This window comes from Cavia porcellus, unplaced genomic scaffold (assembly GCF_034190915.1).
Source record: "Cavia porcellus strain 051 isolate PalLab524CR breed Dunkin Hartley unplaced genomic scaffold, mCavPor4.1 scaffold_16, whole genome shotgun sequence".
Lineage (NCBI taxonomy): Eukaryota > Metazoa > Chordata > Mammalia > Rodentia > Caviidae > Cavia > Cavia porcellus.
This window is the reverse complement of record NW_026947499.1, coordinates 6,869,002-6,896,587: the sequence shown is the minus strand read 5'-3', so window position 1 is coordinate 6,896,587 and position 27,586 is coordinate 6,869,002. Positions and strand designations below refer to the sequence as shown.

The window sequence follows — 27,586 nt, the reverse complement described above, 5'->3', positions numbered from 1 at the left end:
CTGTCAACCAGCACCCTCCATCTGCTCCTCCACCCTCACTGCCGAGACTCCCACGGCCGCCTCCCCATCTGCTTGGACACACTTGTCTTTGCAAAAGCGGTGGTGTTTCACACTGGGGAAAAGATGCTAGGGGAAAGAATGCACACCGGGAGCGTGGCCTGATCTGTGGCAACTCTGTTGGTTAGTACTGTGGGGCTCTCAGCGGACCCGCGGCCGCCTCCCTCCCCAAGGCACATGCCCCAGAGCACCTGGGAGAAGTCCTCTCCAACAAGCCCCGTCCCGTCTCTGCAGGAGGACTGCCACTTAGTCCTGTGCTTCACCTGGGGCAGAGGCGGGTGGGGAGCCTTTGCTTCAGAAGCTGTAGTCCAGTTGATCCGTCCCATCCCATCCCATCTGCCGTGGCCACAAATTTCTGAGACAGGATCTTGCTGTGGTGTTTGGGCTGGCCTTAAACTCACTCCATAGTCCAGGCTGGCCTCAAACTCACAGTCCTCCTGCCTCAGCCTCTGCAACGCTGAGATCACAGACGCGCGTCACTCCGCCCACAGAACAGCACAATTTCATGATAATGAAAAGCTGCCCCTCTTCGGCCTCCCATGGGAAGTATGACACGTGTGATAAAACCTTTGCACCTCGAGTTTCATCCAAAGTCAATCAGGTGGCAGTTACAGTGATGAGTGATGTATTTGGCTTGAAGAAGCTTGTCACTAAAGTTAGTGCGAAAATCTGGCCTCAGTCGGCGGCGTTATTAAATATATATCCTAAGGCAGAGTCCTCTACTGCAGCCCTGGGTATAAATAAATGTTTCTTCAGAGTTTGGCATCAGTTTCTCGTGCCCATCCTCAAAGTGGGGTGTCCTAGAACTTCTAGGGCTTGAGGCGTGGGTGGCAGTGGTCAGGGCCAGGGTCACAGGTGCTGCAGGGCCTCCTGTCCCTGCTCCGTGTACCCGTCGTCACGATGGCTGTTTGCCCACTGGCCAAAGGACTCATGGACGTGCACGTTCCTCTGCATGTTGGCCAGGCGCTTCTTGTCTCGGGAGAAGAAGCTAAACCTTTGGGAAGGGAAAGGAAGAGGCAGAGGTGAGCGCCGTGCCTGCTAGGGTGCCAGGGACACGGCAGCCAAATTGGAGGGAGCAGGGGCAATTGGGTGCAAAAAAACACGCCTGGGAGCGGGCTGGGGAGAGCTGGGGACTCGTGCAGTCATCAGCGTGGAACGCTGCGGTCACACGGCGGCGTGAGTGGGGCCTACAGGTGACATGCACACTCCTCTGCCTGGCCGCTGAGAGCCCTTCCTGGGACCATGAGGACCAACAGCTCCCAGAAACAGGTCAGGAGTGTCCTTTATTTTGGGGGGCTGGGGATGGAGGCCTTGCTGGGCCAGTGCTCTGCCACGAAGCCACAGCCCAGAACTCTACTTCCTCAAGCTGAGAGGGGCGCTGGGAAGCAGCGTGGCATGGAATACCACGGAGATCCCTAATGTGAACCGGAATCTGGGCAAGCAGCCACCACAGGCCGCGTGGCATGGGTTATGTTGTTACTGCTTAGGCTGAAGCTACTGCAGGTAGCCAGACAAAAATCTCTCTTGGTAAAGTGGGCAAATGAAATATGCAGATATTCACAGGGCCGGACTTTCAACACTGGACTTAAGGGTGAAGCCTCCAGCGTTCACTGCTGTAACCAGTGGCACAGTAAAAGCTAACACAGAGCAAAGGTGTCACGCTCTTACTTTGTTCTTTCCCTCGGCAAGACAGAACCAGGCTGTGTACATGCTAGGCAAGAGCTCTGCCATGGAGCTACATCCCCAGCCCCTAGGGACATTTGTCTATTTACTTATGACAGGCAGGGCTCACTATGTCATTTAGAGTGGTCTTGAAATCTGTGATCCTCCTGCCTCGGCCTCCCGAGTGCTGGGATCCCAGGTAGGCACCACTGTGCCCAGCTCCTGCAGTGTTTTAAACTGCTGTGACTACTGCACCCTGATCAGAGTGAACTGTCAGATGCTCAGGGATAAAGACAGAAGCCACTGAAAACAAGGTTGGCTCCCCGGCTATGTGAAGGCGGACTCGGGCTGGCCGGTCCTGGAGCTGGCCAGCTGCAATGGCCCCGAGAGCTCCTCCTCGGGCCTGCCGAGGCTCCTTCTGCCTTCCTCTTCAATTTCAGTTTCTGCACCGGGCAGGAGCTCAGAGAATGGCTCTTTTGTGTTCCCGGGCAGCCCCTGAGACACCCGATCCTCACGGGAGCTATTCTTGGTTCCCTCTCTCCGTCTGTCTTTAGCACAGTACCCAGGGAGGCATTTTAATCGCACCTGGGGAACACAACTCCGCTCTCCGGTGCCTCTTGCACCCCACAGTCGCTCTCCCCCTGAGACAGAGCTCTTTCATCACGAAGCCCCCGGGCAAACCGTGTGGGTCCAGGGAAACGTGCCCTGCCTGGCACACAGGCTCCGGCTCTCCGCACACACAGCTGTGAGCCGAGGCAGGACGTCCCTCCCGGTCACCCGGGCGCTCTTTCCACAGGTGGTCAGGCGGATCAGCCAGCCAGAAAAACAGCAGCTCTGGGGTTATGCCGCCCCACACACCCGCCCGCTGCCCTCCCACTTTTCCTTTTGCAGCGACATCAAACCAAAGACATCAAACCAAAGGGCCGCCTGGCCAGGCAGCAAGACAAAGCAGTTTTTAGAAAGCTCGGTGGTGAAGACCCAATGCAGGATTAGTGTCACTCGGGGTTGGCAGTGGGCGTTGATTACTGACCCGTCGCTTAAAGGACCTTCTTTACTGGATCATGTGCAAGGCGGTTTTTAGAACGGAAACAGAAGAGACAAAAAGGATTATCGGTGACAGAGCCGGGAACTCCGACTCGTGTAGGTGGAGCGCGGTGAACTCAGCACCCACTCCAGATGCCAGCACACAGGCGACAGCCATGCAGCCCGAGCAGCCCGAGGAGCCAGGCCGGCCCAGGTGGGTGCCACAGCCACCCGGCCACGGCACAGCGCACATGGAACCCCAAACACACACACGGTGCCTACAAGGGAGACGAGGCGTCGCACGGGCTGCAGCGTGGGGTCGTCGAGCAGCAGTCCAGCTGCCACCATGGGCATTACGGCTGTAAAGATCCTGGTTAGAGAGGTGCAGACAGACACGGAGAAGATAAAAAGGAGGCAGGACAGATGCCCACTTCACGGACAGGCTGGCCGAGGGTCTGCGGCTGGTCCTGTCACGGGCCCAGGCGTGTCCCTTTCCCCCAAATCCAGGGTGAAGTCCCAAGCCCCAGTAGCTCTGGACGTCACTACAGACCTGGGGTCCTTTCAGACGGACCCAGTTAGGGGGAGGGCAGCTCCAGCCCCATGGGAAACGGGGGATGTGGGCAGGGACCTGCGGCCAAGGGAAGGGCACGTGGTGCCGCATGGTGGCGGTGATGTTTCTACAGGACAAAGGTCCTCAACAAGAAAAGAGGCCTCAGCGGATTCTCCCTCAAACATCTGACCCTGCTAACCTTGGCTTTGACCTCTGGTCTGCAGAACAGCGGGACTATTCATTACAACTGTTAAGTCCCGTCCTCTGCGGCACTTTGTTACCAAGGCCCAAGGCCACAGAGGCTGTGTGATGGCCACTGAAGGAACCCAGCAGCCTTTAGTGGCTGGACCTGGGGCTGGGGGAGGAGTTGGATGTGCTCTGGGGCTTGTGGAGCCCCCTTCTCAGCTCCAGCGCTGTCCTGGGGATGCACAAGTTGCATCCTCACAGCGGCCAGGTGACAGGCAGGAGTGGACCAGTGTCACCTTAGCAAGCACAGCCCTGCCCCTGCCGATAGGTCACAGCTGCCTGTAGCTGCAGCACTGAACATGAGGCTCCAACTAGGTGGCCAGAACATATTTGGAAAACTATGATTTTTTGTTTGTTTATTTTACAGGATCTTTGCTATGTAGCCCAGGCTGGCCTTGAACTTGCTATATAGCCTGGGCTGGTCTCAAATTTGCCACAATCCTCCTGCCTCAGCTTCCCAAGTGCTGGGATTACAGGCATGAAATACCACACCTGGCTGTCCAGCAGTTCTGTGTTTAAACTGGACTGGAAAAGATACAAAATAACTGTCCATGGGGAGGTTTTCTGTGTTTGGATGGCATCTGACACTCTTCACATGGGAGCTGGGAACTGCAGACCACCTGGGCAGGGACAGTGGGGACACAAAAGGAATGGGCCTAATCCCGAGGCTGGATGGCCCAGCACAGGTGGCTCTCCAGGGGTTCCTGCCTACACTACTGTGTACCTACCTGTGCTGTGACCCAAACAGGGCAACCCCTAAAGACACGAAAGTCACTGCATAGCTGGTGACCCCAGTCACCAGGTAGGAGAGACATTGGTCTACCTGGAAATGCTGGGCCCGTCAGGGACTGGGCATCTGTTCCAGGGCCTGGGGTCACCTGCAGAGCCAGGTGCCACCAGCCTTCCGCTGCCTTTAGGGGGACGGCCATTCCCCCTAGAAACCATGATAACGGTCTGGCCACGTTAGGCCTTGGTAGCGGGGAAGCCGTTCCAAGTCCTCCCTCCCCACTCAGTATTTCTGGAAGACTCAAACCAAGTCCGCAGGGTGACATTCCCGGCTATTTCCAGCCGAATGGAGGAGGGGTGGTGGGTGGGAGGACAGGGACAGGACACACTGTCGCTGCCACTGCTGCAGGCCGGCCGGGATGGCCGCCCACTCTGAAGCTGGCCTTTCCGGGGAGGAAGGCCTTTCTAAGCCCAAACTTCCCCATTCTCCTCCACCCACTGTCCCCCAGCTGCCTGTGCTTGTCTGGTGGAAGCCACTGTGTGAACAGGGGACTGTGATGAGGGGCCAGTGTCACACACAGTGGTGCTGGTGCTTGCTGTTCGTGGGGGAGGGGGCTGCAGTCACAGGCGCCCACATGACCTCCCTGGGCAGTGCCAGCACGTCCTCTCTGGCCAGCTGGTGGCAGCTGGGTCACAAGCTATTCCTGGACCCCTTCGGGCCACTGTTGTGCCTGGCAGCAGGAGCCTACGGTTTCCTGTTGTGCTCAGCCTAGCAACACCCAGTCTGGAGTCCCTGATTTGGGCCTCTGAGATAAGGGAGCCAGGCACCACTGGGGACCCAGGCAGAGGGGAGAAGAGAGCTGCCCAGAGAAGCCCAGGTTCCAGTGCCTGGTTGAGCCTTCCCAATGGTTGAGCTATGTGGAGGTGGCTGTGGCAGTGCACGCCTGTAATCCCAGCACTCAGGAGGCTAAGGCAGGAGGACTGCTCTGAATTCTAGGTCAGTTTGGGCCACACAGTACCATCCTGTCTCAAACACAAAAACACAAAACACGAGAGAACTCAGTTTCCTCTCCTGAGGAGGAGACACATGTGCCCGCTGTGTGTCTCTGGCTGGAAGATGCCTCAGTTGGGGTGCTCAGAGTTGGCAAAGCCCCTTCCATCTTCTTGGTTGCTGTGACTTCACTGTCAGGGGACACAGGGTGGGCTGCAGCAGGACCGGGAGCCCCAGCACTGAGCAGACTGAGTGACCAACACCCCCCAAGGCAAAGCCTTGAGACCAGAACAACCTGGCGGGTACCAGCAGGGGAGGTGCGGAGCCCAAGTCCCCTAGGAACTGCGCATCGCTTGCTTCAGCTTCTCCTGTGGGCTCTCAGCTCACAGCCACGGCCCAGTCAGCTGTGGAGGACAAAGGCAACCAGTGTCCTGCAGTGCTACTCAAAAAGCCTTTTGTGGCTGTTGGCTCCCTTGGCTCTCCCCTAAGAGGCAGGACCACCACAGGACAGTCCTCCTGCGCACCATCGACAGGGGCTCTGTCTCCCGCTGTCTGGCTTTTTGTCTTTGTAGTATAGTTTTGGTTTTTTTGGTACCAGGAATTGAACTCATGATCATGCGCTAGCAAGGCAGGCGCTTATGCCGCTGAGCTAAATCTCCAGCCCTGGCTCTTTCTCTTTGGTGCTGCCTTTTTCCACTTCTCTGGGATACCCAACCCGGCTCCTTCTGCTGGGCTCTTGGTTTTGTCTGTTTGTTTTTGAGACAGTATCTCCATATGTAATTCAGGCTGGCCTGGAACTTACTATGTAACCTAAGCTGGCCTCAAGCTTGGGGTAACCCCCCTGCCTCGGCCTCCTGCCTGCTAGGATTGCAGGAGGGCGACACCTCGCCTGGTTACACAGCACCAATTCCGGCTGAGCATCCAGGAGGCGGGATGGAGGGGAGGAGGGCTCTGACAGGAGCCATCTGGGGCGGATGGGCAGCACCACCACGCACAGGTGTGGGCAGAACGAGTGGGCAGGTGTGTTGGTAACTTTCCTCTGGATTTCGTCCAATTTGAGACTGGCAAAAGCCCATGGTTAATTACCTGCTGAGGAAAGGAGTAAAATAAAAAGTCAGAAGGAGCCGTGGGCACACATGCGCCAGTGAGGGGAGGCACTGTGGGAGGCCCTGCAGAGCGTGTGGACCACAGGAGCAGCTGAAGCGGCTGCTGTGCGGCCTGGACTCGTCCGCAATCTTCCCGGGGGCGAACCCTGAAGCTGGAACTGAGGGGGCAGGAGACCGAGTCCGCCGCTCGCTCGCACACAGGGGCCCGCGTGTATGTTCCAGAGCCTGGAGAAGCTCATCTCCTGTGCCCCGGGCTTCTAAAGTCTGCTTCATCCCCACTGAATGGAGATTAGACCTTGAGCTTCAGGAGATGGGGAAACGGACGGCCAAAGTGCCCTGCTGATTGGTTTAGGGGTGGTCATGTGACCTACTGAGAGCCAATGACCCTTGACTTGTGGTTTCTCTGGACCTCCTGCAAACGGAACCAGAACTAGAGTTTCCAGGAAAGCCGAGGGTCACGCAGGAAGGTAACCGAGAATCAAGTCCACAGCCAGGACACAAACTCGAGGGTAGAGGAAACGAGACCTGAATCTGGAATGCACTGCAAATTTCTGGTTATTTCGCTCACTTCTTTTCCCTCAGCTCCTCGGGTGCTGGTTGCACATGGAAGCTCACTCACTAATCCATGGTCAAAACAGCGCCGGAATCCAAGCACGCTCTCCGGGGTCCATGTTTCAGTGGCAGGGAACATTTACCACTAGCTAGAACTGGGGACACTCCAGCCCCTGTGGCCAGCAGGGACCTACCTAACGCAAAACTAAAAAGCAATGTGCAGTTTGCAAAAAGCTTGGCTGGGTGCTGCAGGTTCATCCAGCACTCCAGGAGTCAGGCCCCGGGTGTGGACAGAGCCCCACGCCCCACTCGTAAGCCCAGCTCTTCCACACCTGCCCGTGCTGTGTATTTGGCCACCCACAGGCTGGGAACCAGCTGCAGCTTCTCCAACAGGGCTGTGAAAGGGGAGGCCTGTGGGTCACTCCCACCCCCTCCCCACACACCCCCACCCGAACCTGCTTTCATGAAGCTTCTGCTGGGCTTGAGGGAAGAGGACCACTGTCCCTTCCAAAGTCAGCCAAGGCCAGAGCTGGAGGCCTGGGGGAGACCAGGAAGGGCCTCAGTGCCTCAGTTTCCTTTACCGTTCAGGAATGCCCACGCCTCCCCTTGTAGCCCTACAGAGGTCTGGTGAGATGACCTGCAGGGCAGAGCCCGGCACAGGAGCTTAGCTTCCTAACTGAGTGGAGGCATCAACCCTTTCTCCAAAGCCCTCAGGAGTCCGTGAACCTCCTGAAATTGTGCACAAAATTTCATGTTTTTATCTTTCCCCCATGAACAAGGATTGTGTCATGAGGACCCCAAAGGGATCTGATGAGGTTGAGCAGCGTGGCAGCTTAAAATCCTGGGTGCTGCCTCTGAGGATCTCCAGGGGGTTGGCAGCTGACTGTGTGTGTGTCAGGAACCAAAGGACACCAAGCAGCTACACGGAGGGCTAGAGGGGTGTGTGCTGGGGCAGCAGGGTCACTGCAGACACCTCACAGCTGAGGCTTGAGGCCCCGCCCCACACCCCAGCCTGATCCTTGTCCTCAAAGCCACCTCCATCCCCAAGTCACTCATCGAGCAAGCTCTGGAGCACCAGCCCCAGGCCTGGCTCCCCTCCACCCAGCACTCCACAATCTCACCATTCAGAGACCCCAGAAAGAGCTCAGTATCCAGCAAGAGAGGAACCCAGGGTCAGGGGCTGAGGGCTGAAGTCAGAGGTCACATGAACCCCACACAGGGCATAAGCCTGAGACTTACAGTCGCTTGATACCGGACTCCGGCTGTGGGGATAGTCTCAGATGTGCGACAGGTGCCGGCTGGGGTATTCGGGCCTCCTCTTCTATTTCTTCACTGAAAGGGGTTGAGAGGCATGAGATAAATGAGTCAAAAAAAAAAAAAATCTGTGAGAACTGGAACATCCCAGAAGGGTGCTGCCTGAGGGTCGGAAGGTGGGTGAGATTAGGGGGCCTAGAAAAGTGGTAATAGTGGCCTCTGCCCCGACATCATCTGTCTGCAGGGCTGGCTATCAACTTACTATGTAGCCCAGGCTGGCCCCAACCTCCAGTGCTGGGGTTACAGATGTAACCAGAATAAGCCACACCTGTAACCCGCAACACTACCCGTGTCCCTGTCTTTGCCCAGTGCCTGTCTCACACCTTTGGGCTCCTTCCTCCTGTAGCAAGCTGCCCGCTCCTTGTGTTGCCATCCCCAGACATGTTACCCTGGCCTGTAAATAAGGCCCTAATCCAGTGCCATCCCTGTCGTGAATGTGTTTATGTTGGCCCTCCCCAGGCGGGAGGTAACCTTGTACTTTCTTTGCACCCCATTTCTGGCTGAAGCAGGGACCCCTCCAGAGCACCCACGTCTCCTCCTGGCTCTCCCTCGACAGATGGCTGTGCCTTTTCTACCCCAGGGGAACCGAGCAAGGGGAGCTGTGAGTTCAAGGCCGGCAACCTCTGTCTCAATAAATAAATGCAATAAAGAGGTGGGGCCCCACGGTGCAGGAAGGATGAGGGGACAGGAAGAGGCTTGTCACTGGTGGCAGCAGGCGCCCACCTCTTGTAGTAGGCCAGCTCCTCCTGCAGGAGGAACACCTTGGCCTTGAGTTCATTCCTCTCATGCAGCACGTCCCGCAGCTCCTGCAACGTGAACCGGGGGCGGCCAGGGTCCTTGGGGTCCATGGCCACCTTCTCCGTGTCGTCGGACACACACTCCTCTGTGCTGGGCTCTGCCTGCGGGAGGCAGAGATGCTGCTGAGGAACTGGTGGTGGCCCCCCTGCCGAGGCACTGGTACCCCACCCCATGCCACCCCGGGGAGCAGCTTGCCTGAGGAGCTATTTGCAGCATGCATGGGGGCGGCCTGTGCTGAGCTCTGTACAGCTTCCCCTGGAGATGGGAGGTGGCGGCCACCTGTTCCTTGTCCCTTTCAGTAGCCAGCCCTGCATCTCCACGCCTCCCCCAGCACTCAAACTTCTGTTATGAACCTGCTCAGAGGCGTCCATACTGCCAAGACCACCACTGTCACAGACCTGTCCAGGTGTCCCCTCCCAGGCTCTCCTCCCATGGCCTCCTAATCCACCAAAGTGACCGGGGGAATCACAGCCTGTCCTCCCCAGAGGCCCCTGGCATCTCGCCTCAGAGCTTGGGGGAAGCCCTGGCAGGGGGCGCACTTCGAAAATTTTTTTTATCAATGCAGCCGAGCATGGTGACACACATCTGTCACCCCAGCCCTCTGCAGGCTGATGCAGGCTGATATCCACAAGTTTGAGGTCAGCCTGGATTACACAGTGAGACCCTATCTCAAATAACAAACAGGAAAAAAAAAAGTTTCATCAACACAAATGTCACAGATAGCCCCCAGCTCCAGCTGGGTCACCTGCCGGGGGTGGGCCCTGAACCCTCCGGATCCGGGGGCCTTGCTCCTTTAAGTTTAGGGGCCCCAGAATACTGCGCTCTGTGGGCTCCTGTAATGTGCACAGCTCGGCAGGTTCCTGTGGTTGTGCAGCTCCCCCATCTAATCCAGAACATTCTCACAAGAGGAAGCACTGTGCTCACCACAGTTACCTGCTGCCGCCCGGGCCTCAACTGCCATTTGCTTTGTGCCTCTGTGGCTCTGCTACTCTGGACATTTCCCAACCACAGCACCAGGCAGTTCTGTGTCCCGCCTGTCACGTGGCATCAGGTTTCCCAGCTCACCAATCTGGCAGCAGAAGTTTCCTCTTTTTTTTGGACAGGTTTTTGTTATGGGGCCCAGCTGGCTGCAAAATGAAAATCCTCCTGTCTCAGCCTCCTGAGGGATGGGTTACAGGTGTGCACCGCCTCATCCGACATGGCTTCCGCTCCCACTGTGCCCACTCCTGTGGCGGCTGCATGGGTGGCTGCCCACTTGGTGCCACCCTGAAGAGCGATGCTAAGAAGCTTCCTTCTTGTGTGTCCCTGTGAACACAAGTTTCCCATCGCGGTGGATGCACACCAAGGCAGAGCTGCTGGGTCTCAAAGGACTCTAACTCTGCGGCGTTTCATTTTGTTTTTTTCCCCTCTGAGCCAAGACCTGGCTATACATAGTTCAGGCTGGTCTTGAACTCACTATCACCACATGCCGACCTGGAACTCACAGTGATCCTCCTGCCTCAGCCTCCCGAGTGCTGACATCACAGGTATGGCTACCACAGTCTGCGGTGACTCTAACTCTGGGTTAACTTTCCATGTCTGTTTTCTGCAGTGGCCGCAGGATTTGCGTCTATACCAGCAACGGCCCAGGGTCCCAGTTCCTCCAATTCTGTTGCCCCAGGTTGTCTTGCTAAGCACGGGCTGCACCCAAGCTATGCCCTCAGACCATTTCCCCTTGGGTGTCTCTAGGTGGTAACGGGGGCTGAATCCACAGCCTTTGAACCGAGGTTTATCCCCAGGTCTCTTTAAATTTAAACTGTAAAAAATCTGTTACAGTATTTTACAAAGTAGCTAAATTGCCCAGGCTGGGCTTTGACACGCTATCACCCTGCTTCAGCCTCCCAGACAGCAGGGTTTGCAGGTGTGCAATACCACCACACCTGGCCCAGGTCCTGTTTTTTCTCATAGCGAGGGATTGGCAAAATGCCCCGTCACCTTGCCAGATCTGCAGGGGCCACGCAGACAAGGGAGTACAGTGTCACCTGCACTCTCTGACCCTGTCCCATGGTCATCTACAAGGAGCAGACAGAGGCTGGGATGGCAGCAGGAAACAGGAGCAGGGGACAGAAACAGACACCCTGCCTAGGCCCCAGATGGCCCACAGTGATGCGGGGACAAGGGACTCTGGCCGGACGCCGGCACAAGGCCAAGACCCCTGGGGCTCCAGCAGCAGAGCCTCAAGCTTCCTCAAGTCCGGACAGGCTGTTCTGGGAAGGGACACTGGAAAGCAGACACCACCCACTGACAAATCAGGTGACAAAGAGCCAAAGGGGGCGGCGGAGGAGCCTCTGAGGGATTTGGCTTGAGACATCAGGAAGACTGCCCCGTCTTCACACCCCCTCCCCCGCCTCCTGGCTGCTCCCCCACCACCCCAGCCTGGGCTCAGCCCTGTCGCCACTCTGGTAGTGACTGGTACATGGCAGGCGGTTTTGGGCTCTGCCCCTGCCCGGGTGTCTAACTGCTGGGCAGAGACCCAGACAGGGAGAGTGCGGTGCAGGGAGGATGTAACCGTACTGAAGCTGCGGAGCATCGAGCGTAAGTATGTGAACTCTGGTCACTCAGGCTGGGCTCACCGTGGGAGGGGTCTCTGTGCCCAGGCCCTGACACTGTGGAGGAGTCTGCCAAAAACGAGCACCGTATGCTAAACGGGGCCCTCAGGTTGCGCCCCTATCGCTCTCATTTGGTTTGGTTCTTACTGCATTCTAAAATCTCCTGGCCAGTCATGGTGGTCCATACCTATAATCCCAGCACTCGGGGAGGCTGAGGCAGGAGAATCACAAATTCAGGCCCAGCTCAGACAACACAGTGACTTAGTAGGACCTTGTCGCAAAACAAAAACAAAAACAAACAAAACTCAAAAAACCCCTGCAATCCCACTACTCAGGAGTCTGAGGCAGGAAGACTGTTGAAAGTTCAAGGTCAGCCTGGGCTACACAGCAAGACAAAAATGAAAACAAAGCAGGGGCTAAAGATGTACAGAGTGTGGTGGTCTAGGGTTTAATCCTGGTAAAAATCAGCCTACTGAGCTGTGACCTGTGTAAGACCAGGCCATTCCACACCACAGTTTGCACCTGGGCCTCACTCACTGAGCTCCGGCCAGCCTCCCTCCCTGTCTACTCCCTGCTGTGGCCCCAAACTCCTCTGCCTGCCCTGTCACTCTTGGGGACCCAGCTGTGTCCTGAAGGGCCATCCCCAGGGGTCTGCTCGCCATGGGGACAGCAGACCCTCAGTGGCTGGGCAGGCCCTCTCCTGGGCCGTCCTGTCCCCTCCAGGCCTCAGTGACACAGTGCTGTTTGCAAGTACCCTTCCTGCCCCACATCGGGTTCTCTGCACACCATAGGTCTGCCATGACTCCACCCCGAATGGGTGGGTCACAGCAGTGCCATGGAGGAGCCTCCTTCGCCCTTGGCTCTTTTTTGAGCCTGACCCCTTTGGAGGACCATCGGGTGTGCGGCCTCCACCTTTGGCCCAACTGCCCACAAATGCCAGGCACCACATCGGCCGGAGTCCAGGGCAGCATCAGGCAATTGAAGCTTATTCCAAGGACGCCAGGCTGCTTCGGTAATCGCCCGCCCGCTAATCCCCAGGGGCTGTCTGGACACAATTGAGGGAGGCCACAGCCTGGCTGCTTGACAGGGAGGCCCAGGAGACCAGGGGTCAGAGTGGCTGTTCCCACCATCAGGTTCATCAGAGCGCCTGCGAAAATCCTCTGGGATGGGTCCTGGCACTGCAGAGGGGACGATTGTGTTGCGATCATGCCTGGGTACTTCAGGAGCCACCAGGGACAGCTCAGGACACACGAAAACTCTGCACCAGGCCCTCATGCCCCTCGTGCTATAAAAACCCAAGAAAGCCAGGTGTGGTGGCGCACACCTGTTATCGCAGCCCTTTGGGAGGCTGAGGCAGGAGGATCACAAGTTTGAGAACAGCTCGGGCAACTCAGCAGACTCTTGTCTTGATATAAAAAACCGTCTGCCAGTTTCCTTGGGGAGCTGGGCCACTTCTTCCCACTGGGTTGCTGAGTGGTGGAGCACCAGGGGACACACTGCAATGGGAGCCTACTGGAGGACACCCTCACAAGTACTAAGTGAGCTCTGCTGTCCTGTGTGGCCAGCAGAAGGGCATGTGGGTTGGGAGGTCACAGCACAGTGGTCCTCTGCTGCCTTGGGTGGCTCTGAGGCTCTGGCTCCCGGCAGCACAGAATCAGCGAGAGACAAGGGGAGCGGGGGACTAGAATGTTGCCATATCGGGCTCCCACGCCAGACCCGAAAGTGTCCAGCAAGGGCCTCAGGTGAAAGCTGGGACTCTCCCTTCCTTTCCTCTCTCTGTGACCTCTCTGTGGCACCGGCCTGACCACAGCTCTGACCTTGCCTGGACCCCACCCCCTACTCTGCACACCACCTGTGTACATCCCTCACACTTCCTGGAACCCACTGCAGTTTCTCCTGCCATGGGACCTTTGCACGCCCACCCCTCCTACCCATGACTCTTTTCCTCAAGCACCTCCTGGAGCTGCTTTGATCCCTGGACTGTGATGGTAATGTAACAACAGTGAATAGCAACTCCACCCAAACCATGCCATCTAACTTGCAGTGGTTTGGGGGAAAACACTCTTACTATTCTGGGTTTGTTGTTGCTGTCGTCTGGCTACAGGAGGCTGAATCCAAGGCCTTCCCTCCGAGCTACATTTAGCCCCAGCCCTCTTTTATTTTAAGACAGGGTTCTTGCTAAGTCACTGAATTCTCCACACTGGACTCAACTTCTGAAATCTTCTTGCCTCAGCCTCCCAAAATTCTGGGATTATAGGCGAGCAGCTCCTCACCCAGCTTTTAGCTTTTTCCTTTGTTTTTCTGGGATAGGGTCTTGCCGTGTAGTTCAGGCTGGCCTTGAACTCACTCTGCAGCACTGGCTGCTTGTGAGCTCTTGACCCTCCTGCCTCAGCCTCCTGAATGGCTGGGAGTACACATGGGCACCACCAGAGCCAGCCGATTCCTGTCATTACAGGAGAAAACACACACAGACAGGACGATGACATATCCAAGGCTATAGGAGAAAGCGGCAGAGCCTGGACCTTTATTTTGGTGCCCAGATTGAACTCATGACCTCGTGTTTGCCAAGCAGGCCCTTACGCTGCTGAGCTAAACCCCCGGCCCTCAGAGCCTAGACTTAAACCTGGCCCCCAGACTCCCACACTCAGGTTGTGGGTGACTCCCCAGCTGGCTCCGTGCCCTCCCTTCAGGCAGGAGGCAGGTTCTCCGCGGATCCAGGCGTCTTTCACCCACATCTATGTAAACTCCGAGCTCTGTGCCCAGCACCACTGCCTCATTCCAGAATATATCCATCACCCCAAAAAGCAGCGATGTGCCCCCAGCAGCAGGTACCCTGTCTCCCCAGTTCCTGCAGCCCGCATGGCTGTCTCTGGATTGCCTGCTCTGATGCTCCATACTGATGCAGCGGTGCAGTAGGTGGTTCTTTGTGCCTGGTGTGTGCGTGTGCATGCACGTGGTACTGGGGTCCCAACCCATGACCTTTGCTATGAGCTCCGTCCACAGCCATTTTGGAGACACAGTCTTGCTAAGTCACTAAGTTGCCAGGGCTGGCCCTCAACTCCCACCTCAGCCTCCACAGTGCTGGGATTGCAGGTGTTCGACACCACGCCAGGCTCCAGCACCCCTCCTGAGGGTGGAACTGTGCTCCACTGACCTTGTTTATCCCTCCACACACTGCCTGGCACCTCTGGGTCCCGTGTGATCCCTGACCCTGCCTCCACGTGCATGGGGGCCCATGTGGATGGGGCGGCTCTGTGCTTTGCTCACACTGTTCTGAGCCTGCTGCATGGCTGGTACTCGTCTGAATGGTGGATGGATGGATGAAGGAATGGTTGAAAGAATCAGGGAATGAAGGGATGGGTGAACAGTGTCCCCAGCACAGGGGCCTGGGCGCCATCCCTGTGCTGACCACCTCCCACTGGAAGCTGGGTGACCGGGGCTCCAGGCCCAGCTCTCCCAGCCAATAGCTTTCTCCGTCTACCCCTCCCATTCTCTTGAGCACCACGGGGAAATCAAGGCAGCGCTACCCTCCCACTGCTGGACACACTGCTGCTCACCTCGGGCTCCTCCTGCCCGTTGCAGCTGAGTTCACCCTGCAGCCTCTCCCGCAGCTTGCCGAGTTCTGCCCGCAGGGTGCCCATCTCCTGTTCTTTGGTCTGCAGATCCGCCTCCAGCTCCACCTTCTGCTCGATCAGGGCCTTGCCCTGGGCCTCCACTACAGTGACCCGGTGCCGAAGGTCATGGTTGATCTTCATTAGGCGGGTTTGCTGCTGCTGCAGCTGCAGAGACACAGAAGCTACTGGACAGGGCTGCCACAGACAGTAGCTTGGGTCATGCACTGCACAAAATTGAACCATCTCCAGGTGTGCAGTGCACACTGTAAACATCTGTATTTATTTATGATTTGTTTGCATTCCATGGCTCAGTTGACACCCAAGACGAGTGATTTGTGTATGTGCTATGGTAATTTTATGGGAGCAGGAGCTCGGCGTCTCATTATAATTAATATACTATGACGGGATGGTTTTCCAATAGATGGAAGTCACGGGTCTGAGAATGGCAGGGGACACTGCTGGCACCCCACAGCCAGGCTCCAGGCTGTTGGAGGCCTCTTGCTCCCCCCACCTCTGCCTGGGCACCTGCCTGAGCTCCGCTGCTGGGTGGAGGCTGGGCCACCCAGCCAGGCAAGTCCTCCAGTTGTTAGCCCGAGGAACGGAGGGGAGGGGACGGCGCCGGGAGGGGCAGGTGCAGGACACTTACGGCCTCCACGTCCTCGCTCTTCAGGCCGAGCTCGCGGTCCTTGGCGCGGATCTCATCACGCTGCTTGTCCACCACCTCCTTCAGCCTCTTCATCACCTGCCGCTCCCGCTCCGACATGCCTGGGGGCGGGGCCTCGAGTGAGCCACGCCCACAGGTCTGGGCGGGGCCTTGGGCCACACCCCTCCCTGCAGCTCCCCGCCCCCTCCGCTGCCTGCCCCTTTCCCTTCCTCCTGGGTTCAGCCAGCTCCTACAACCCAGGTCTCTGTCCCTGCTGATCCCCCTGCCGCTGCGGGGCTCACTCACTGTCCTTTTAGTCCCAGTCACCCCGTTAGCTTCTCATCCTCATCATGCCCCTGTCACCTTCACAGCTCTCTTCACAGCAACCAGGAATCTCAAGCACCCCATCCTTAGCAGGTGGAGACAGGGCCCTGCGCCCTCCTTGGGTGGGTGGCCCTGGGCTGCCTCAGGCCGGTGACTGCCAGCACAGGGGCGAGGGAGGGGCAGCTGGTGCCCGCTCAGGGCGCTGGGGGCTGCTGTCCAGGTTCTGCATGTTCCCTTTGGGCCGCCTGTACCCTGTGCACGCCCAGAGGAGACCTCAGGGGCAGAGGTGGGACCAGACCAGAGTTCCTGAGACCTTCCTGAGCCTCACTCAACAAGTACTACACACAGCAGGAGCCCTTTCGGGGAGCTGCCAGTGACTGACTGAATCCCCCACATGGGTGCTGTTGACCTTCCTGTGCCCACAGCACAAATGGTCAACAAATCTGGTAGCTTTATGCCAGGGGTGGTGGCACATGCCTGTGATCCCAGCACTTCGGAGGCTGAGGCAGGAGGATCACTGTGAGTTTAAGGCCAGCCTGGACTACAGATCGAAACCCTGCTCAAAACAAACCAACCTAGACAACAAAAAACCACATTCGTAGCTTAAGCCATCAGAACCTTAACTTTCTCCTTATTCCAGAAGGCAGAAGGTCCAAGTCAGCCTGAAGGGTAGGTGTCACCCGGGCTGGCTCCCGTCAGAGCTCAGAGCCCGCAGTAGCTCTCCTCTCCCGTCCCTTGTCACTGGTCACATATGAGCTCTTCCTCCCGAGTCACTCTCTGACCCCTGTCACAAGCACGTGTGTGAGCCTCTAGGGCTCCAGGCGTGACCCGGGGCACAGTACCTCTTCACCATCACCTCTGCAGAGGTGGCACTTGGGGTGAAGCCACAGGCTTCAAAGATGGGGACCTGGCACGGCAGGTCGTTCAGCTCAGCCCAGCCCAGCCTCACCCACAGGGCGGAGGGACACACAAAGGACTTGAGGCCCCTCTGCCAGGCCCCCAGGAAGAGAGCCTGGGTGATGCCCTCGCTTAGCAGCTCTGCCCCACCCCATATTTCTCTAACCTCTGGACGTCCCTGGCCACCGCCAGGAGCCAACACGTCTGCAGAGGGGTGTGTGACATGGCCAGAGCCACCAGGCCCTGCCCCACAGTGCTCGGGATGCCACAGTGACAGTTCTGAGCACAGCTGGCCCAGCTCGGTCATTCCTGCATTCCAGGGCTGCACGAGGGGACATAGACAGGCTCCTCCCCTACGGTCCCCAAGGAGGGTCCCCTGAAAGACCCAGCTGTCTCTTCCTGCCAGTACTGGAAGCAAGTGTTACTGTCTCTGCCAATGCTTTTGTATATTTCCGGTATTTGGTTTTGAGACAGGGTTTGGTTATGTTGTTCAGGCTGGCCTTGAATTTACTATATAGCACTGGCTTGCCTGGAATTTGAGGAATCCTCCTGTGTCCGTCCCCTAAGTGTTGGGATCACACTGGTGTGCGTTGGCACACTGGGTCTTTTTCTTCCCTGCTATTGATTTAACACCAGTCCCGTTTTACGGATAAAGAAAATTGAGGTCCAGAACAGACTGTTCCAAGTCCCAGGGCTGTGACTCAAACCCAGATTTTCCTAGCCATTATAGCAGGTCACCTACCCACCAGGTAGGCAGGTGCAGGCAGCCACCACGTACACAGCCACGGTTTTCATGTGAATCTCCATCTGGTGGTCTGCAAAATGGGTTTGTGTACATCCCCTCCATGCCCCTCCTCACTGGCACCATCGTGCTCATGAAAAGTGCTCATGAAAGTGAGCTCATGCCAGGCAGTGTGGTGTACCCGGTCCCAGCACTCGGGAGGCTGAGGCAGGACAGTCGTCGCAGGTTCAAGCTCAACTGGGCAACTTAGCAACTTAAAAGCAGGACAGGAAGGCAGGGCTGGGGGTGTAGCTGAGTGCCAGGGCCCTAGGTTCAACCCTCTGTACAAAACAATAATAGTAACAGTAATAATAAAATAGTAACAATAGAGGCGGATGACGGTGGCACTGGCAACGAGACAGTGACAACCACCCTCCCTCCAGTACCCACCTCCCCTGCTACTGGGCCAGGTGCTTGCGGTGGGCTGCACAGTACGCAGATTTGGGGGCCCTGCTTACACCCGACTTTGGTTACCTGGCTGGGCTCTACCTAAGAAAGCCCAGCTTGCACTATGTGCGCTGTCTCACGCCTGTAATGTCAAGAGGCTGAGGCAGGAGGATCAAAAGCTCAAGGCCAGCCTGGGCAACTCAGTGAGATCCCATCCCAAAATGGAAAGGGGGCTGGAGACGGAGCTCAGCGCTCCCGGTGTTCCAGCCCTAGTACTGTGCTCCGTTTCCCCAAACAGGAGCTCCCACAGCCTATGTGAGGGTCCTCATCACCATAAAGGGTGTGCTCCAAAATGACTACCTGGGCAGGGCGTGGTGGCGCACACCTGTAATCCCAGCACTCTGAGAGGCCGAGGCATGAGGGCTGCAAGTGTGGGTGACTCAAAAGCTACCGAGGGCGGAGATACGGTGTGGTACAATCCCTGGGTTCAGCCTCCAGTACAAAAACAAAGAAAAACATCGGGCATTTCTGCTGTGTGCATCTCACCACATCTACACCCCCATACTCCCCACCCGGCTGCAAAGACTTCACCACGGGAGCCAGGACTGCAGCTAACCCATGTTTTCCTTTGTAGCCTGCCAGTTGGCAAGACAAGTTCCAAGACCAGGGGCCAGGGAAGCGTGTTTGAGTCTGGACACCTGACCAGGCACACGCGTCATCCCGGCACGTTGGGAGGCTGAGGCAGGAGGATCACAGGTTTGCGGTCAGCCTGGGCAGCTTAACCAGATCCTGCCTCAAAACAAAATTAGTCTTAAGGGTCTAGGGGTAGCTTGGTGGTTCAGTGCCCTAGTCTCATCATCAATACCCTACAGGGTTCACCTGCTATCACCCATGGCACCCAGTCCCCACTCCCTCCTCCCAGGACCCCACCTGTCCGGCACGCGTTATCCCTGCCGGGTTTCCATGAACACAGACATAGCCAGGAAGATGCCTGGCATCTGCCCCTCCACACGGGCAGTGAGGGGCCTCGGAGCTCACCCTGTAAGAGTGACCCACTCTGTGCCACAAAATGTGCTTTGGATCTCACACATCACATGGAACTGTGAGGTGACAACCTGGATGGGGACCTGGGATGCTATGGGGGTGCAGCAAGCTCCTGACATCCACTGGGAAGGCTGTGGGCTGCACACAGGAGCCAGGCCCTGCCCAGCCGGTGGCTCCCCAGGCCTCTGGGGCTTTACTGGGCAGGCAGAGGAGTCATGGGCATGTGCCCTGCAGAAACATCACCACAAAAGGACGGGAGCACAGTGGGGCACGGTGGCACATGCCTGTAATCCCAGCTGAGGCAGGAGGATCGCCACAAGTTCAAAGCCAGCCTCATCTACCTGGTGAGACCCTGTCAAAGAAACAAAAACCAAACAGCTGGCGACCGGGTCCTACAGGAAGTTCACCTTCGTGCAATGCAGCCCAGCATCCCAAATCCTGGCAAGGCCACCAGAGAGGCCACAGTACCACTCAGCCGATGGGCAGCAACAATTCAGCATCCCTCAGAGGACGCACGGAGAGACTCAGTTCCGCCACACAGCAGAACACATTCAGCCAAAGAAGGAAGGAAAGACTGACACCTGATATCACAGAGGCAGGAGGACTGCAAGTCCAAGCCCAGCCTGGCCACATGAGTGACACAGGGAGACCCTTTCTGAAGACAAAATACAACAGAAAAAAGAAAAATAGGCTGGGGATGCATTCAATTCCCAGCATCCTCCCACACAAAAATCCTGCACAGACACAAAAACCCCACGCTGTCTGCTTCCGCTGCTGTGAAATGTCCAGGACAGGCAAATCCACAGACCTGGAATCGGCCCGTGGCTGCGCATGGCTGGCACGGGGTGGGGCCTCACGTGGTTGCTGCCCTGTGCCCACCCGGCAAGTGCTCGCCACTAAGTCGCACCCACAGCTGAGACAGCAGGGAAAAGTTCCCCAATCACAGGCCTGGCTGCACCCCTCTGTGACTGTGCTGGAGACCACTGACCTGTCCCCTGGAGCAGTGGGACCTTGTGACCTGGGCGGGGCATCTCAAGAAAGCTGTTTCTCAACTAATGACGGCACATTTTCTCAGCGAGGGACGCCATCACACAGCTCCTCTGAACCTGATGCCCACGGCCCCCAGGGCACAGAGCTGCCCTCAGCCAGGGCAGAGCTGCCTGTAGCTGGCATCCAGGGTGCTGCCCCCTGGCGCTTTCAACCCCAGGCCAGAGCCTCTCTGCTCCTCAAAAGGGAACAAACATGCAGATTCTGCACGACATGGGGAACAGAGAAATCATACCGAAAGTAGTGCCAGACTCGGGGACAGCAGAAGGGTGCCGCTCACCACCGGCCACCCCAAACAGTGCCTGGAGCTACTTTCACTTCGTGGTTCTGGATCTTCCTACCCAGTTCAGGCTGAGCTGCACTCACTATGTAGCCCACGCTGGCCTTAAACTTGCAGTGGTCCTCCTGCCTTGGCCAAAGGGCCCAGCATCTGAACAGCATCTCACAACAGTTACCCATTCTGCCTTCTTAATTTTGCCAAATGGCTCCAGGAGCATTAGTGATTAACATTAAGGGGATAACAGGCTGAGTGTGGTGGTGCTCGGCACTCAGGAGGCTGAGGCAGGAGGATCACCGAGGGTTCCAGGCCAGCCTGAGTACGTACATAGTGAGATCCTATCTCTAAAGAAAACAAAAATATTCTTCTGATTCCATTGCACTAATCACATCTCAACAACAGAGACAAAAGGAGAAAAGAGTTCCAGGCCTGGATCTGTCTTTTCCTTGGCTCCCTCACTCACGGAGTCCACACAGCCAGCTCTGGAGTTCAGGACCCTACAAATCCTTCATTCCATCAACAAGAGGGGGCTCTCACGGGGACCCCAGAAGTTTGGGCAGGGCTACGGAGGTGGCCCTGAGACTCCTCGGGCTGTGGGGCTACAGGGAGGCTCTGGTGTGGAGGCGGTGGGCAAGACTCGGAGGCAGGCCCCACAGAGGCGGGGGTCGTTATCCCCAGCTGCAGCTCCCAATGACTGTTTACAGGAGCCGGGGGTGAGGGGCTCCCGCTCAGTCCGCTCTGGGTCACCTCTCTGGATGCTCCATGCTAAATGTGTGCCTATGTCAAGAGCTGCAAATCCCTTCCCAAGCCAGGCATGGTACATGGCCTAATGGAAGATGGAAGATCTCAAGATCGAGCCCAGCCTATGGCACTTTACTGACTTAGCCAGAGCCTATTTCAAAATAAACATAAATCAGAAGGGCTAAAGGTGCAGCTTAGTGTGAAGGTCCTATGTTCAATTTCCAATACCAGGAATAAAACAATAACAAAAATACGGCATTGTCTTCCTGACACATAAAACACAACTCAATCCTCGGCCTCAGCCATCCTGTCTTGCTTTCCCTCAGTGTTTCTGGGGTTGGTTTTTGTTTGTTTTTTGTCTTTTTGAGACAGAGTCTCACTATGTGGTTCAGGTTGGCCTTGAGCTTACTTTGTAGCTCAGGTTGGTCTCAAACTTGCAGGATCCTCCTGCCTCAGCCTCAAGTGTGCTAGGATAACAGGTGTGCACCACCAGGCTGGCCCTCTATGAGTGCTTTCTTGTGCCCCAGGGCCTTTGCACTTCCCTCTGCTGAGTTCTTGCATGACTCACTCACTCTATCACTTAAGGCCCCACAGTGACCTCCTCAGCAACTGTCCCTAAAGAAGCCCCCGGTTGCTCTCAGATGCTCCCGCATTGGCGCTTTGAATATCCAGAACCTAACTGTTTATCTGTCTATTCACATGCATGTCCTCGCTCTGCACCGGAATGTGTTTGGGAAGGAAGCATCTGTGTCCCAGGCCCCAGAGAAGGGTCGAACACTGGGGAGGCCTGACAGCATGTGGAACAGACCTCTGTGCCACCAGCTGTAAGCTGAGGCGGGACAACTCCCTGGCAGATAAGGATGTGAACAAAAGTGACAACAGGAGCTGGGAAGTAAGAATGTAGGCATGGTGTGATCAAGGTGCTCGCAGGAGGCAGCATCCCCTACCTTCGTGCCTCTGGAACTCCTCCTCCGAGAAGCCGACGTCCTTGTGGGAGAGGTTGGTCATCAGCTGCTTGTTCTCCTCCTGCAGCTGTGCAATCTGTGACAGCAGGTCCTGTGCCTCCCCTCGCCACACATCCTCCACCAGCTCCAGCTCCTGCAGGACAGGTGTGCGGTCACAGCTTGCCATGGCAGTGGCCGTACCCGCTTGGCCAGTGGGAGCAGCTAGGGCCTCAGGCGGGGGACAGGGCCCCTGCAGGGCCACAGGAGCCGGCACCCTCCACTGGGTGCCACCTACATCTACACCAGGAGGGTCTCACATAAGCTCTGCACTAGTGAGCTGTGTGGCTGATGAGCAGTCCTGACCCCAACACCCCTTGGGGTTCTGAACCCTGATCTCCTCACAGACACTTGACAAACCACTCTCCAAGAGACAAAGAGGCTGCAGGCAGGCTGGGACAATCAGGTAACAGCACCTCTGCCCCCAAGTCCTTTAACCTGACAGGCATCTCATCTCTCCAGGCAGCCCCTGGTAAGTTACCCAAAGGCTGAGGGGGAGGGGCTCACTTGGGGACCACTCTTCTAGGCTCACATGGTAGGTGTGAAGGCTCACACAGTAGGTGTGCAAGTGAGTGAGACTGGTCCAAAGCCATGAGGTGTGGCCCAAGTTGGCCTGGGACTCTCCAAGATCCTCCTGCCTCAGCCTCCTGAGTGCTGGGTCCACAGGTATGTGCCACCATGCCCAGCTAAAGAAGATGCACTTGTAAGGGCAGAAACTGCTCAGGAAGCAGCACTGCTGTGGCCTGCCCTTGCTCGGGGTTGAAGGATGGACTCCAGCGTGTCACCCTGAGTCTCACCCTGACCCTGTCTTTGCTGCTTACGAGCTGGTGGTGGGCAAGTTGTCCCACCTCTGGGTGCCCGGAGGGAGGAGGACAGTGCAGTGTGCTCCCCTGGGGGCAGCTGGGGGGTTAAATGGTGCAGTGCTGGCCATACCCCTGGTACCCAGGGAAAAGGCAAGGAGGCGTCTGCAGGGCCCTGCTCCCCGTCCTGTTCATCACAGGGGCCAGGTGGCCAGATGCTCAGTGTCCCTCTACCTACATTCATCTTCTAAATCAGTCCCCAACTCACCTCCCCAGCAAGAAGACCGAGGAGAGGGATTAACTAAGCAAGCACGCAGCAGGTTCAAGGTCACTGCTGGAGAGGGAGGGTAAAATCAGAGTCAGAAACAGCGGGGCGATTCCGAGTGCTGGTAGTACATGCACTCCCAGCATTTGGGAGGCTTAGGCAGGATCATCAAGAGTTTGAGGCCAGACTGGGATACACAGTGAGTCCAAGGGCAGTTTGGACTATATAACAAGACCCCATCTCAAAACCCCCAGAAGAGAAGCAGGGAAATGAGTTGGTGGACAGAGTGCTGGCCACCCATGAGGAGCCAGGCCGTCCTGACACAACCTCTGCAAGCCCACTCACCACAGGGAGTACTTCCGGTGCTGGGACCCGAATGCAGAGACCCAGGGGCAAAAGAAGCTTTTCAGATGTGGCTAAGTCAAGGGTGTGGAGATGGGGGTGACATGGGTTACTGGGGATCTGAGAGATCACAGGGTCCCTACGGGGGAGATAGGAGGGTCAGAGCTAGAGACCACTGGGCTGGGGAAGCAGAGAGACTGGGGGACCCTTTGCCCTGGCTGTGAAGACTGAGGACAGGGCCAGAGGACACGGGGGCTGGCAGAGGGAAAGGGGCTTCTTAGTTCATGTGGTAGAGCACATCTGTGATCCCTGCAACTGGGAGGCTGAGGCAGGAGGGTCAGCAAGAGTTCCAGGCCTCCCTGGAATACACAGCAAGATCCTATCTCGAAAAAAAAAAAAAAAAAAAAAAAAAAGAAAAAGAGAAAGAGAAAGAAAAAAGAGGGAAAGAAAATGACAAAAAAATGTGTCTTCTTCCAGACTGTCCCAGAGCCTTGCTGACAATTACTATTATTATTATTATTTTTTTGTGGTATCGAGGATTGAACTCATGATCTTGCGTTTGCCAGGCAGGTACTTATGACACTGAACTAAATCCCTGGCTCCTCCTGAGGATTATTATTACTGGAGGTTTGTGGGGGGTTTTGGGGGGAGGAGGCTTGAGACAGGGTCTCATTATGCAGTTCAGGTTCGTATTGAACTCACTGTGTAGCTTAGGCTGGCCTCGAACTCATGGTGACCTTCCTGTCTCAGCCTCCTGACACCTGATTTTTCTCCTTCTGCAGCGCCAGCGACGGAACCCAGGGCCTGGCACTTGTTCGGCACACGCTCTACTGCTGTCTGCTGCTCTGAGCTACTGTACCACGTGTCCGTGTTAACGGCAGTCGCAGGGCCTGAGTACCAGCTTGAATACACAGTGGTGGGTTTTTATTTTTCTATGTGTGAATCTGGTGCTGAAGCCCCAGAGTGGAATACCACTGAGCTACATCCCCCAGCCCATTTTATTTTTGAGACAAAGTCTCCATAAATTGCCCAAGGCAATTCTCCTGCCTCAGCCTCTTGTGAAGCTATGATTACAGCTCTGTACCACCACACCCGGCTGGGTTCTTTTTCTTGTTCTATGTGCTAATGTCTACGTTAGCAATTGGTTCCTGCCTCAGGGCTGACCATGGAGAATTTAATCCTGCCCTGCGAGGCTTGGAAGGTAGCGCTGATTCATCAACTCTGCCTCCTCTGAAACTCTCTCCAGCACCATCTCGTCAGGGCCTGGAACAGTGCTGGGCACATAACAGGTATGCAAGAAACATATTTGTTGAATAACTCTAGGGATACCATAGGCTGTTTACATTATGCACAACTGTAGCCACATGATCACTTCTTCTAAAGGCGACTATCTGTTTGCCCTGCCATGCTGGTCACCCTCCTGCCAGATGACACGAGAACCAACTTTGCTCTGCTCTGTGTCACCTGCATCACAAAGTAGGACCCTTCTGCACGCTACAGGTCATCAACAGGATTGCAGCCTGAGTAAGAGGACAACACAGACACATCTAAAGCCTAGACTGAATGCTGAGCCAGGGGGAGGGAGTCTGGGACCTGGGAAGGTGAGGTCCAGGCTTTCCTCAGTCTTGGGGACCGGGGGATGACCAGGAAAGGGGCCTGGTGGTGTGGGTGGGTCCCACCTGACCTGAGCTCCTCCCCTCTGCTTATAAATAGGCCCTGGCCTGGGAGCCAGAAGGAGGTGTCCACTTCAAGGAGCAGAGCAGGGACAAGCGCACAACAAGTGCCTCTGCTGACTCCACCCTCCTGCGGGTTGGGTGACCTGTGACTAGGACAGAGGTGCTGCCAAGACTTCCGTGTGACAGGGAGAAGCCCCTGGCTCTGTGAGGCCCTGGGGAGCCTCTCCAGGCCTACAGTACTTACACTGCAGGGCTTGGAGAGGACAGTGCGCCCCAGGGTTCCGGTATCCTAACCCTCATGGCCCTCCAGGCCCCTCAAGGCGAGTACCTCGGTCATCCCACCTGACAGCTGGGGAAGCTGAGGTGGGGATTTGCCTCAGCCTGCCCAGGTGGGCTCTGAAAGCAGGCTGCCCAGCAGCACAGTCCTCACGCCTGGGAGTCCTGAAATTCACTTGGGGACTGAAGAATGTCCAGGCTTCCTGTGTTCCTCTGGCAATGCCACCCAACTGCACCTTGAGTCCTCCCTCTCTACCTCCAGCACCTAGGAACAGGACCTGTGAGACCCAGGCTTAACCCCACTAACCAGGCTGCCCTTGGATCAAGACTGCACATCGAGATTTGATCATCTGCCTTGAAAAACACATGGTTCCATCAGAGGGCACAGCACATGACGGTGGCCAGAAAGGTTCAGAGAGGCCAAGAGTATTTCCTGAGGTCACACAGCAAGCCCGAACCTGCTCCAGCACTCTGGCCCCCCAAGGAAAGGCGTTTCCTCCCATTCTGGCTGGGACAGGCTGAGGTTAGGGCAGGAAACCACACTTCCTCCTCTGGGCACCTCGTGGGACTCCCAGCCCGCAGGGGAGGCCCCATTAGGAGAGGAGCCGGCTCCTGGGACAGACAGACGTCGCCGGCCGCCAAACAACTGCCCAGAGCAAGCCAGTGGGGAGAGCCAACTCCGCAGGGTGGGACTTGTCACGCACTTGGGACAAATCCTTCCCCACACTCAGACCTGCGGGTTCCTCTTCTGTCGGAGGACACTAATCGTCCCTGTCTCCCACAGAGTCCAGGCTGGGGAAGACCCCCTGGTGAGGTTAGACAAGGGCCAACCCAGACTCAGAGCCGGGGGGGGGGGGGGCTGCGTCCCACCTCGTCGATCTCGGAGAGCAGGGGCTTACTTAGCTTCATTTCTGGAAGAGAAGCATACTATCTAAGCCCTTTCCCTACATCATCTCATCTAATTCCTAGAAGGCGGGTCCCGCATGATGAACGTCTGACAAGCGGGGACGCCAAGCAGAGGCAGGTTAAGCAACGTGGCCCAGGCCGCACAGCTATTTAAGAAGCAGAGTAACTCAGGTCCAAAGGGTCCAGGCCCGGGGTCCCCGCGTCCGCGCCCACCTTCTGGTGCTTGCGCTCCTTCTCAATGCGGTCCATCCGCTCCACGCGCAGCCGGTCCAGCTCCAGACGCAGCTCGTCCAGCTCGGGCGCGACGTGGTGGCGGCTGACCAGCACCTCCAGGATCTCCAGGACGCGCACGACCTTGGGCATGAGGCGCGCGATGGCCTCGCAGCCGTGCTGGTCGATAACCCGCTCGAACTCGTGGCCCACGAGCGACGCGATGTCGTACACGTCCATGACGGTCAGTTCGGCCACGTTCTTCTCCAGCACCGACTCGGCGGCGGGCGCCGACCCCCGCTCCTCCTCCATGGCCTGTCCGGGCGCCCAGCGCTGCGCTCGGCTCCGCTCGGCTCCTCTCGGCTTGGCTCGGCTTGGCTCGGGGCTGGGGGGCACACGGGCGGGCGGGGCCCGGGAGGACCCGGCGAGGGCAAGGCGGGGCGGGGGAAGGGAGTACAGGGCCGGGCGGCGCGCGTGCGCGGCCCCCGGAGCTGGGTACGGAGCTGTGCGCTGTGGGGCGCGGGTTCTGTGGAGAGGAGACGGCGCCCGCCGCGGCTGGCAGGAAGGGCGGCCTGCGGCGCCTCCGGGAAACTTTGGCGACGGCGGCGAGCTCTGGGGACTGGCGCCCCCCGCGGGATGCCGCGCGCCCCGCCCCGAGCCCGGCCTCGGCCGGGAGGGGACGCCGCCTCTGCCTCCGCCCCCGGCTCTCGTCACCGCCCTGGCCGCGCGCTCCGGGGTCCCC

The 27,586-nt window shown here is 57.2% G+C and overlaps 1 protein-coding gene across 5 annotated transcripts; it reads right to left on the bottom strand.

The window, feature by feature from the left end:
• Positions 1-159: 159 nt before the first annotated feature.
• Rilpl1 (Rab interacting lysosomal protein like 1) lies at positions 160-27,550 on the bottom strand. 5 transcript variants are annotated; one of them, XM_063225498.1, is made up of 8 exons: positions 26,848-27,543; positions 22,316-22,466; positions 15,874-15,992; positions 15,171-15,392; positions 8,951-9,126; positions 8,153-8,245; positions 2,750-2,773; positions 160-1,051 (listed from the first exon to the last, which is right to left on the bottom strand). In XM_063225498.1, exons 1-8 carry the CDS (start codon positions 27,154-27,156, stop codon positions 907-909), a joined length of 1,239 nt encoding a protein of 412 aa, XP_063081568.1. In that variant the 5' UTR covers positions 27,157-27,543; the 3' UTR covers positions 160-906. The 5 variants fall into 5 exon arrangements, with proteins under 5 accessions (XP_063081568.1, XP_023417768.2, XP_063081569.1 ...); XM_063225499.1 differs by lacking the exon at positions 2,750-2,773 and adding an exon at positions 3,025-3,112 and having other exon boundaries at positions 912-1,051; XM_063225500.1 differs by lacking the exon at positions 160-1,051 and adding an exon at positions 3,025-3,112 and having other exon boundaries at positions 2,756-2,773; positions 26,848-27,544.
• Between the last annotated feature and the right edge of the window lie 36 nt (positions 27,551-27,586).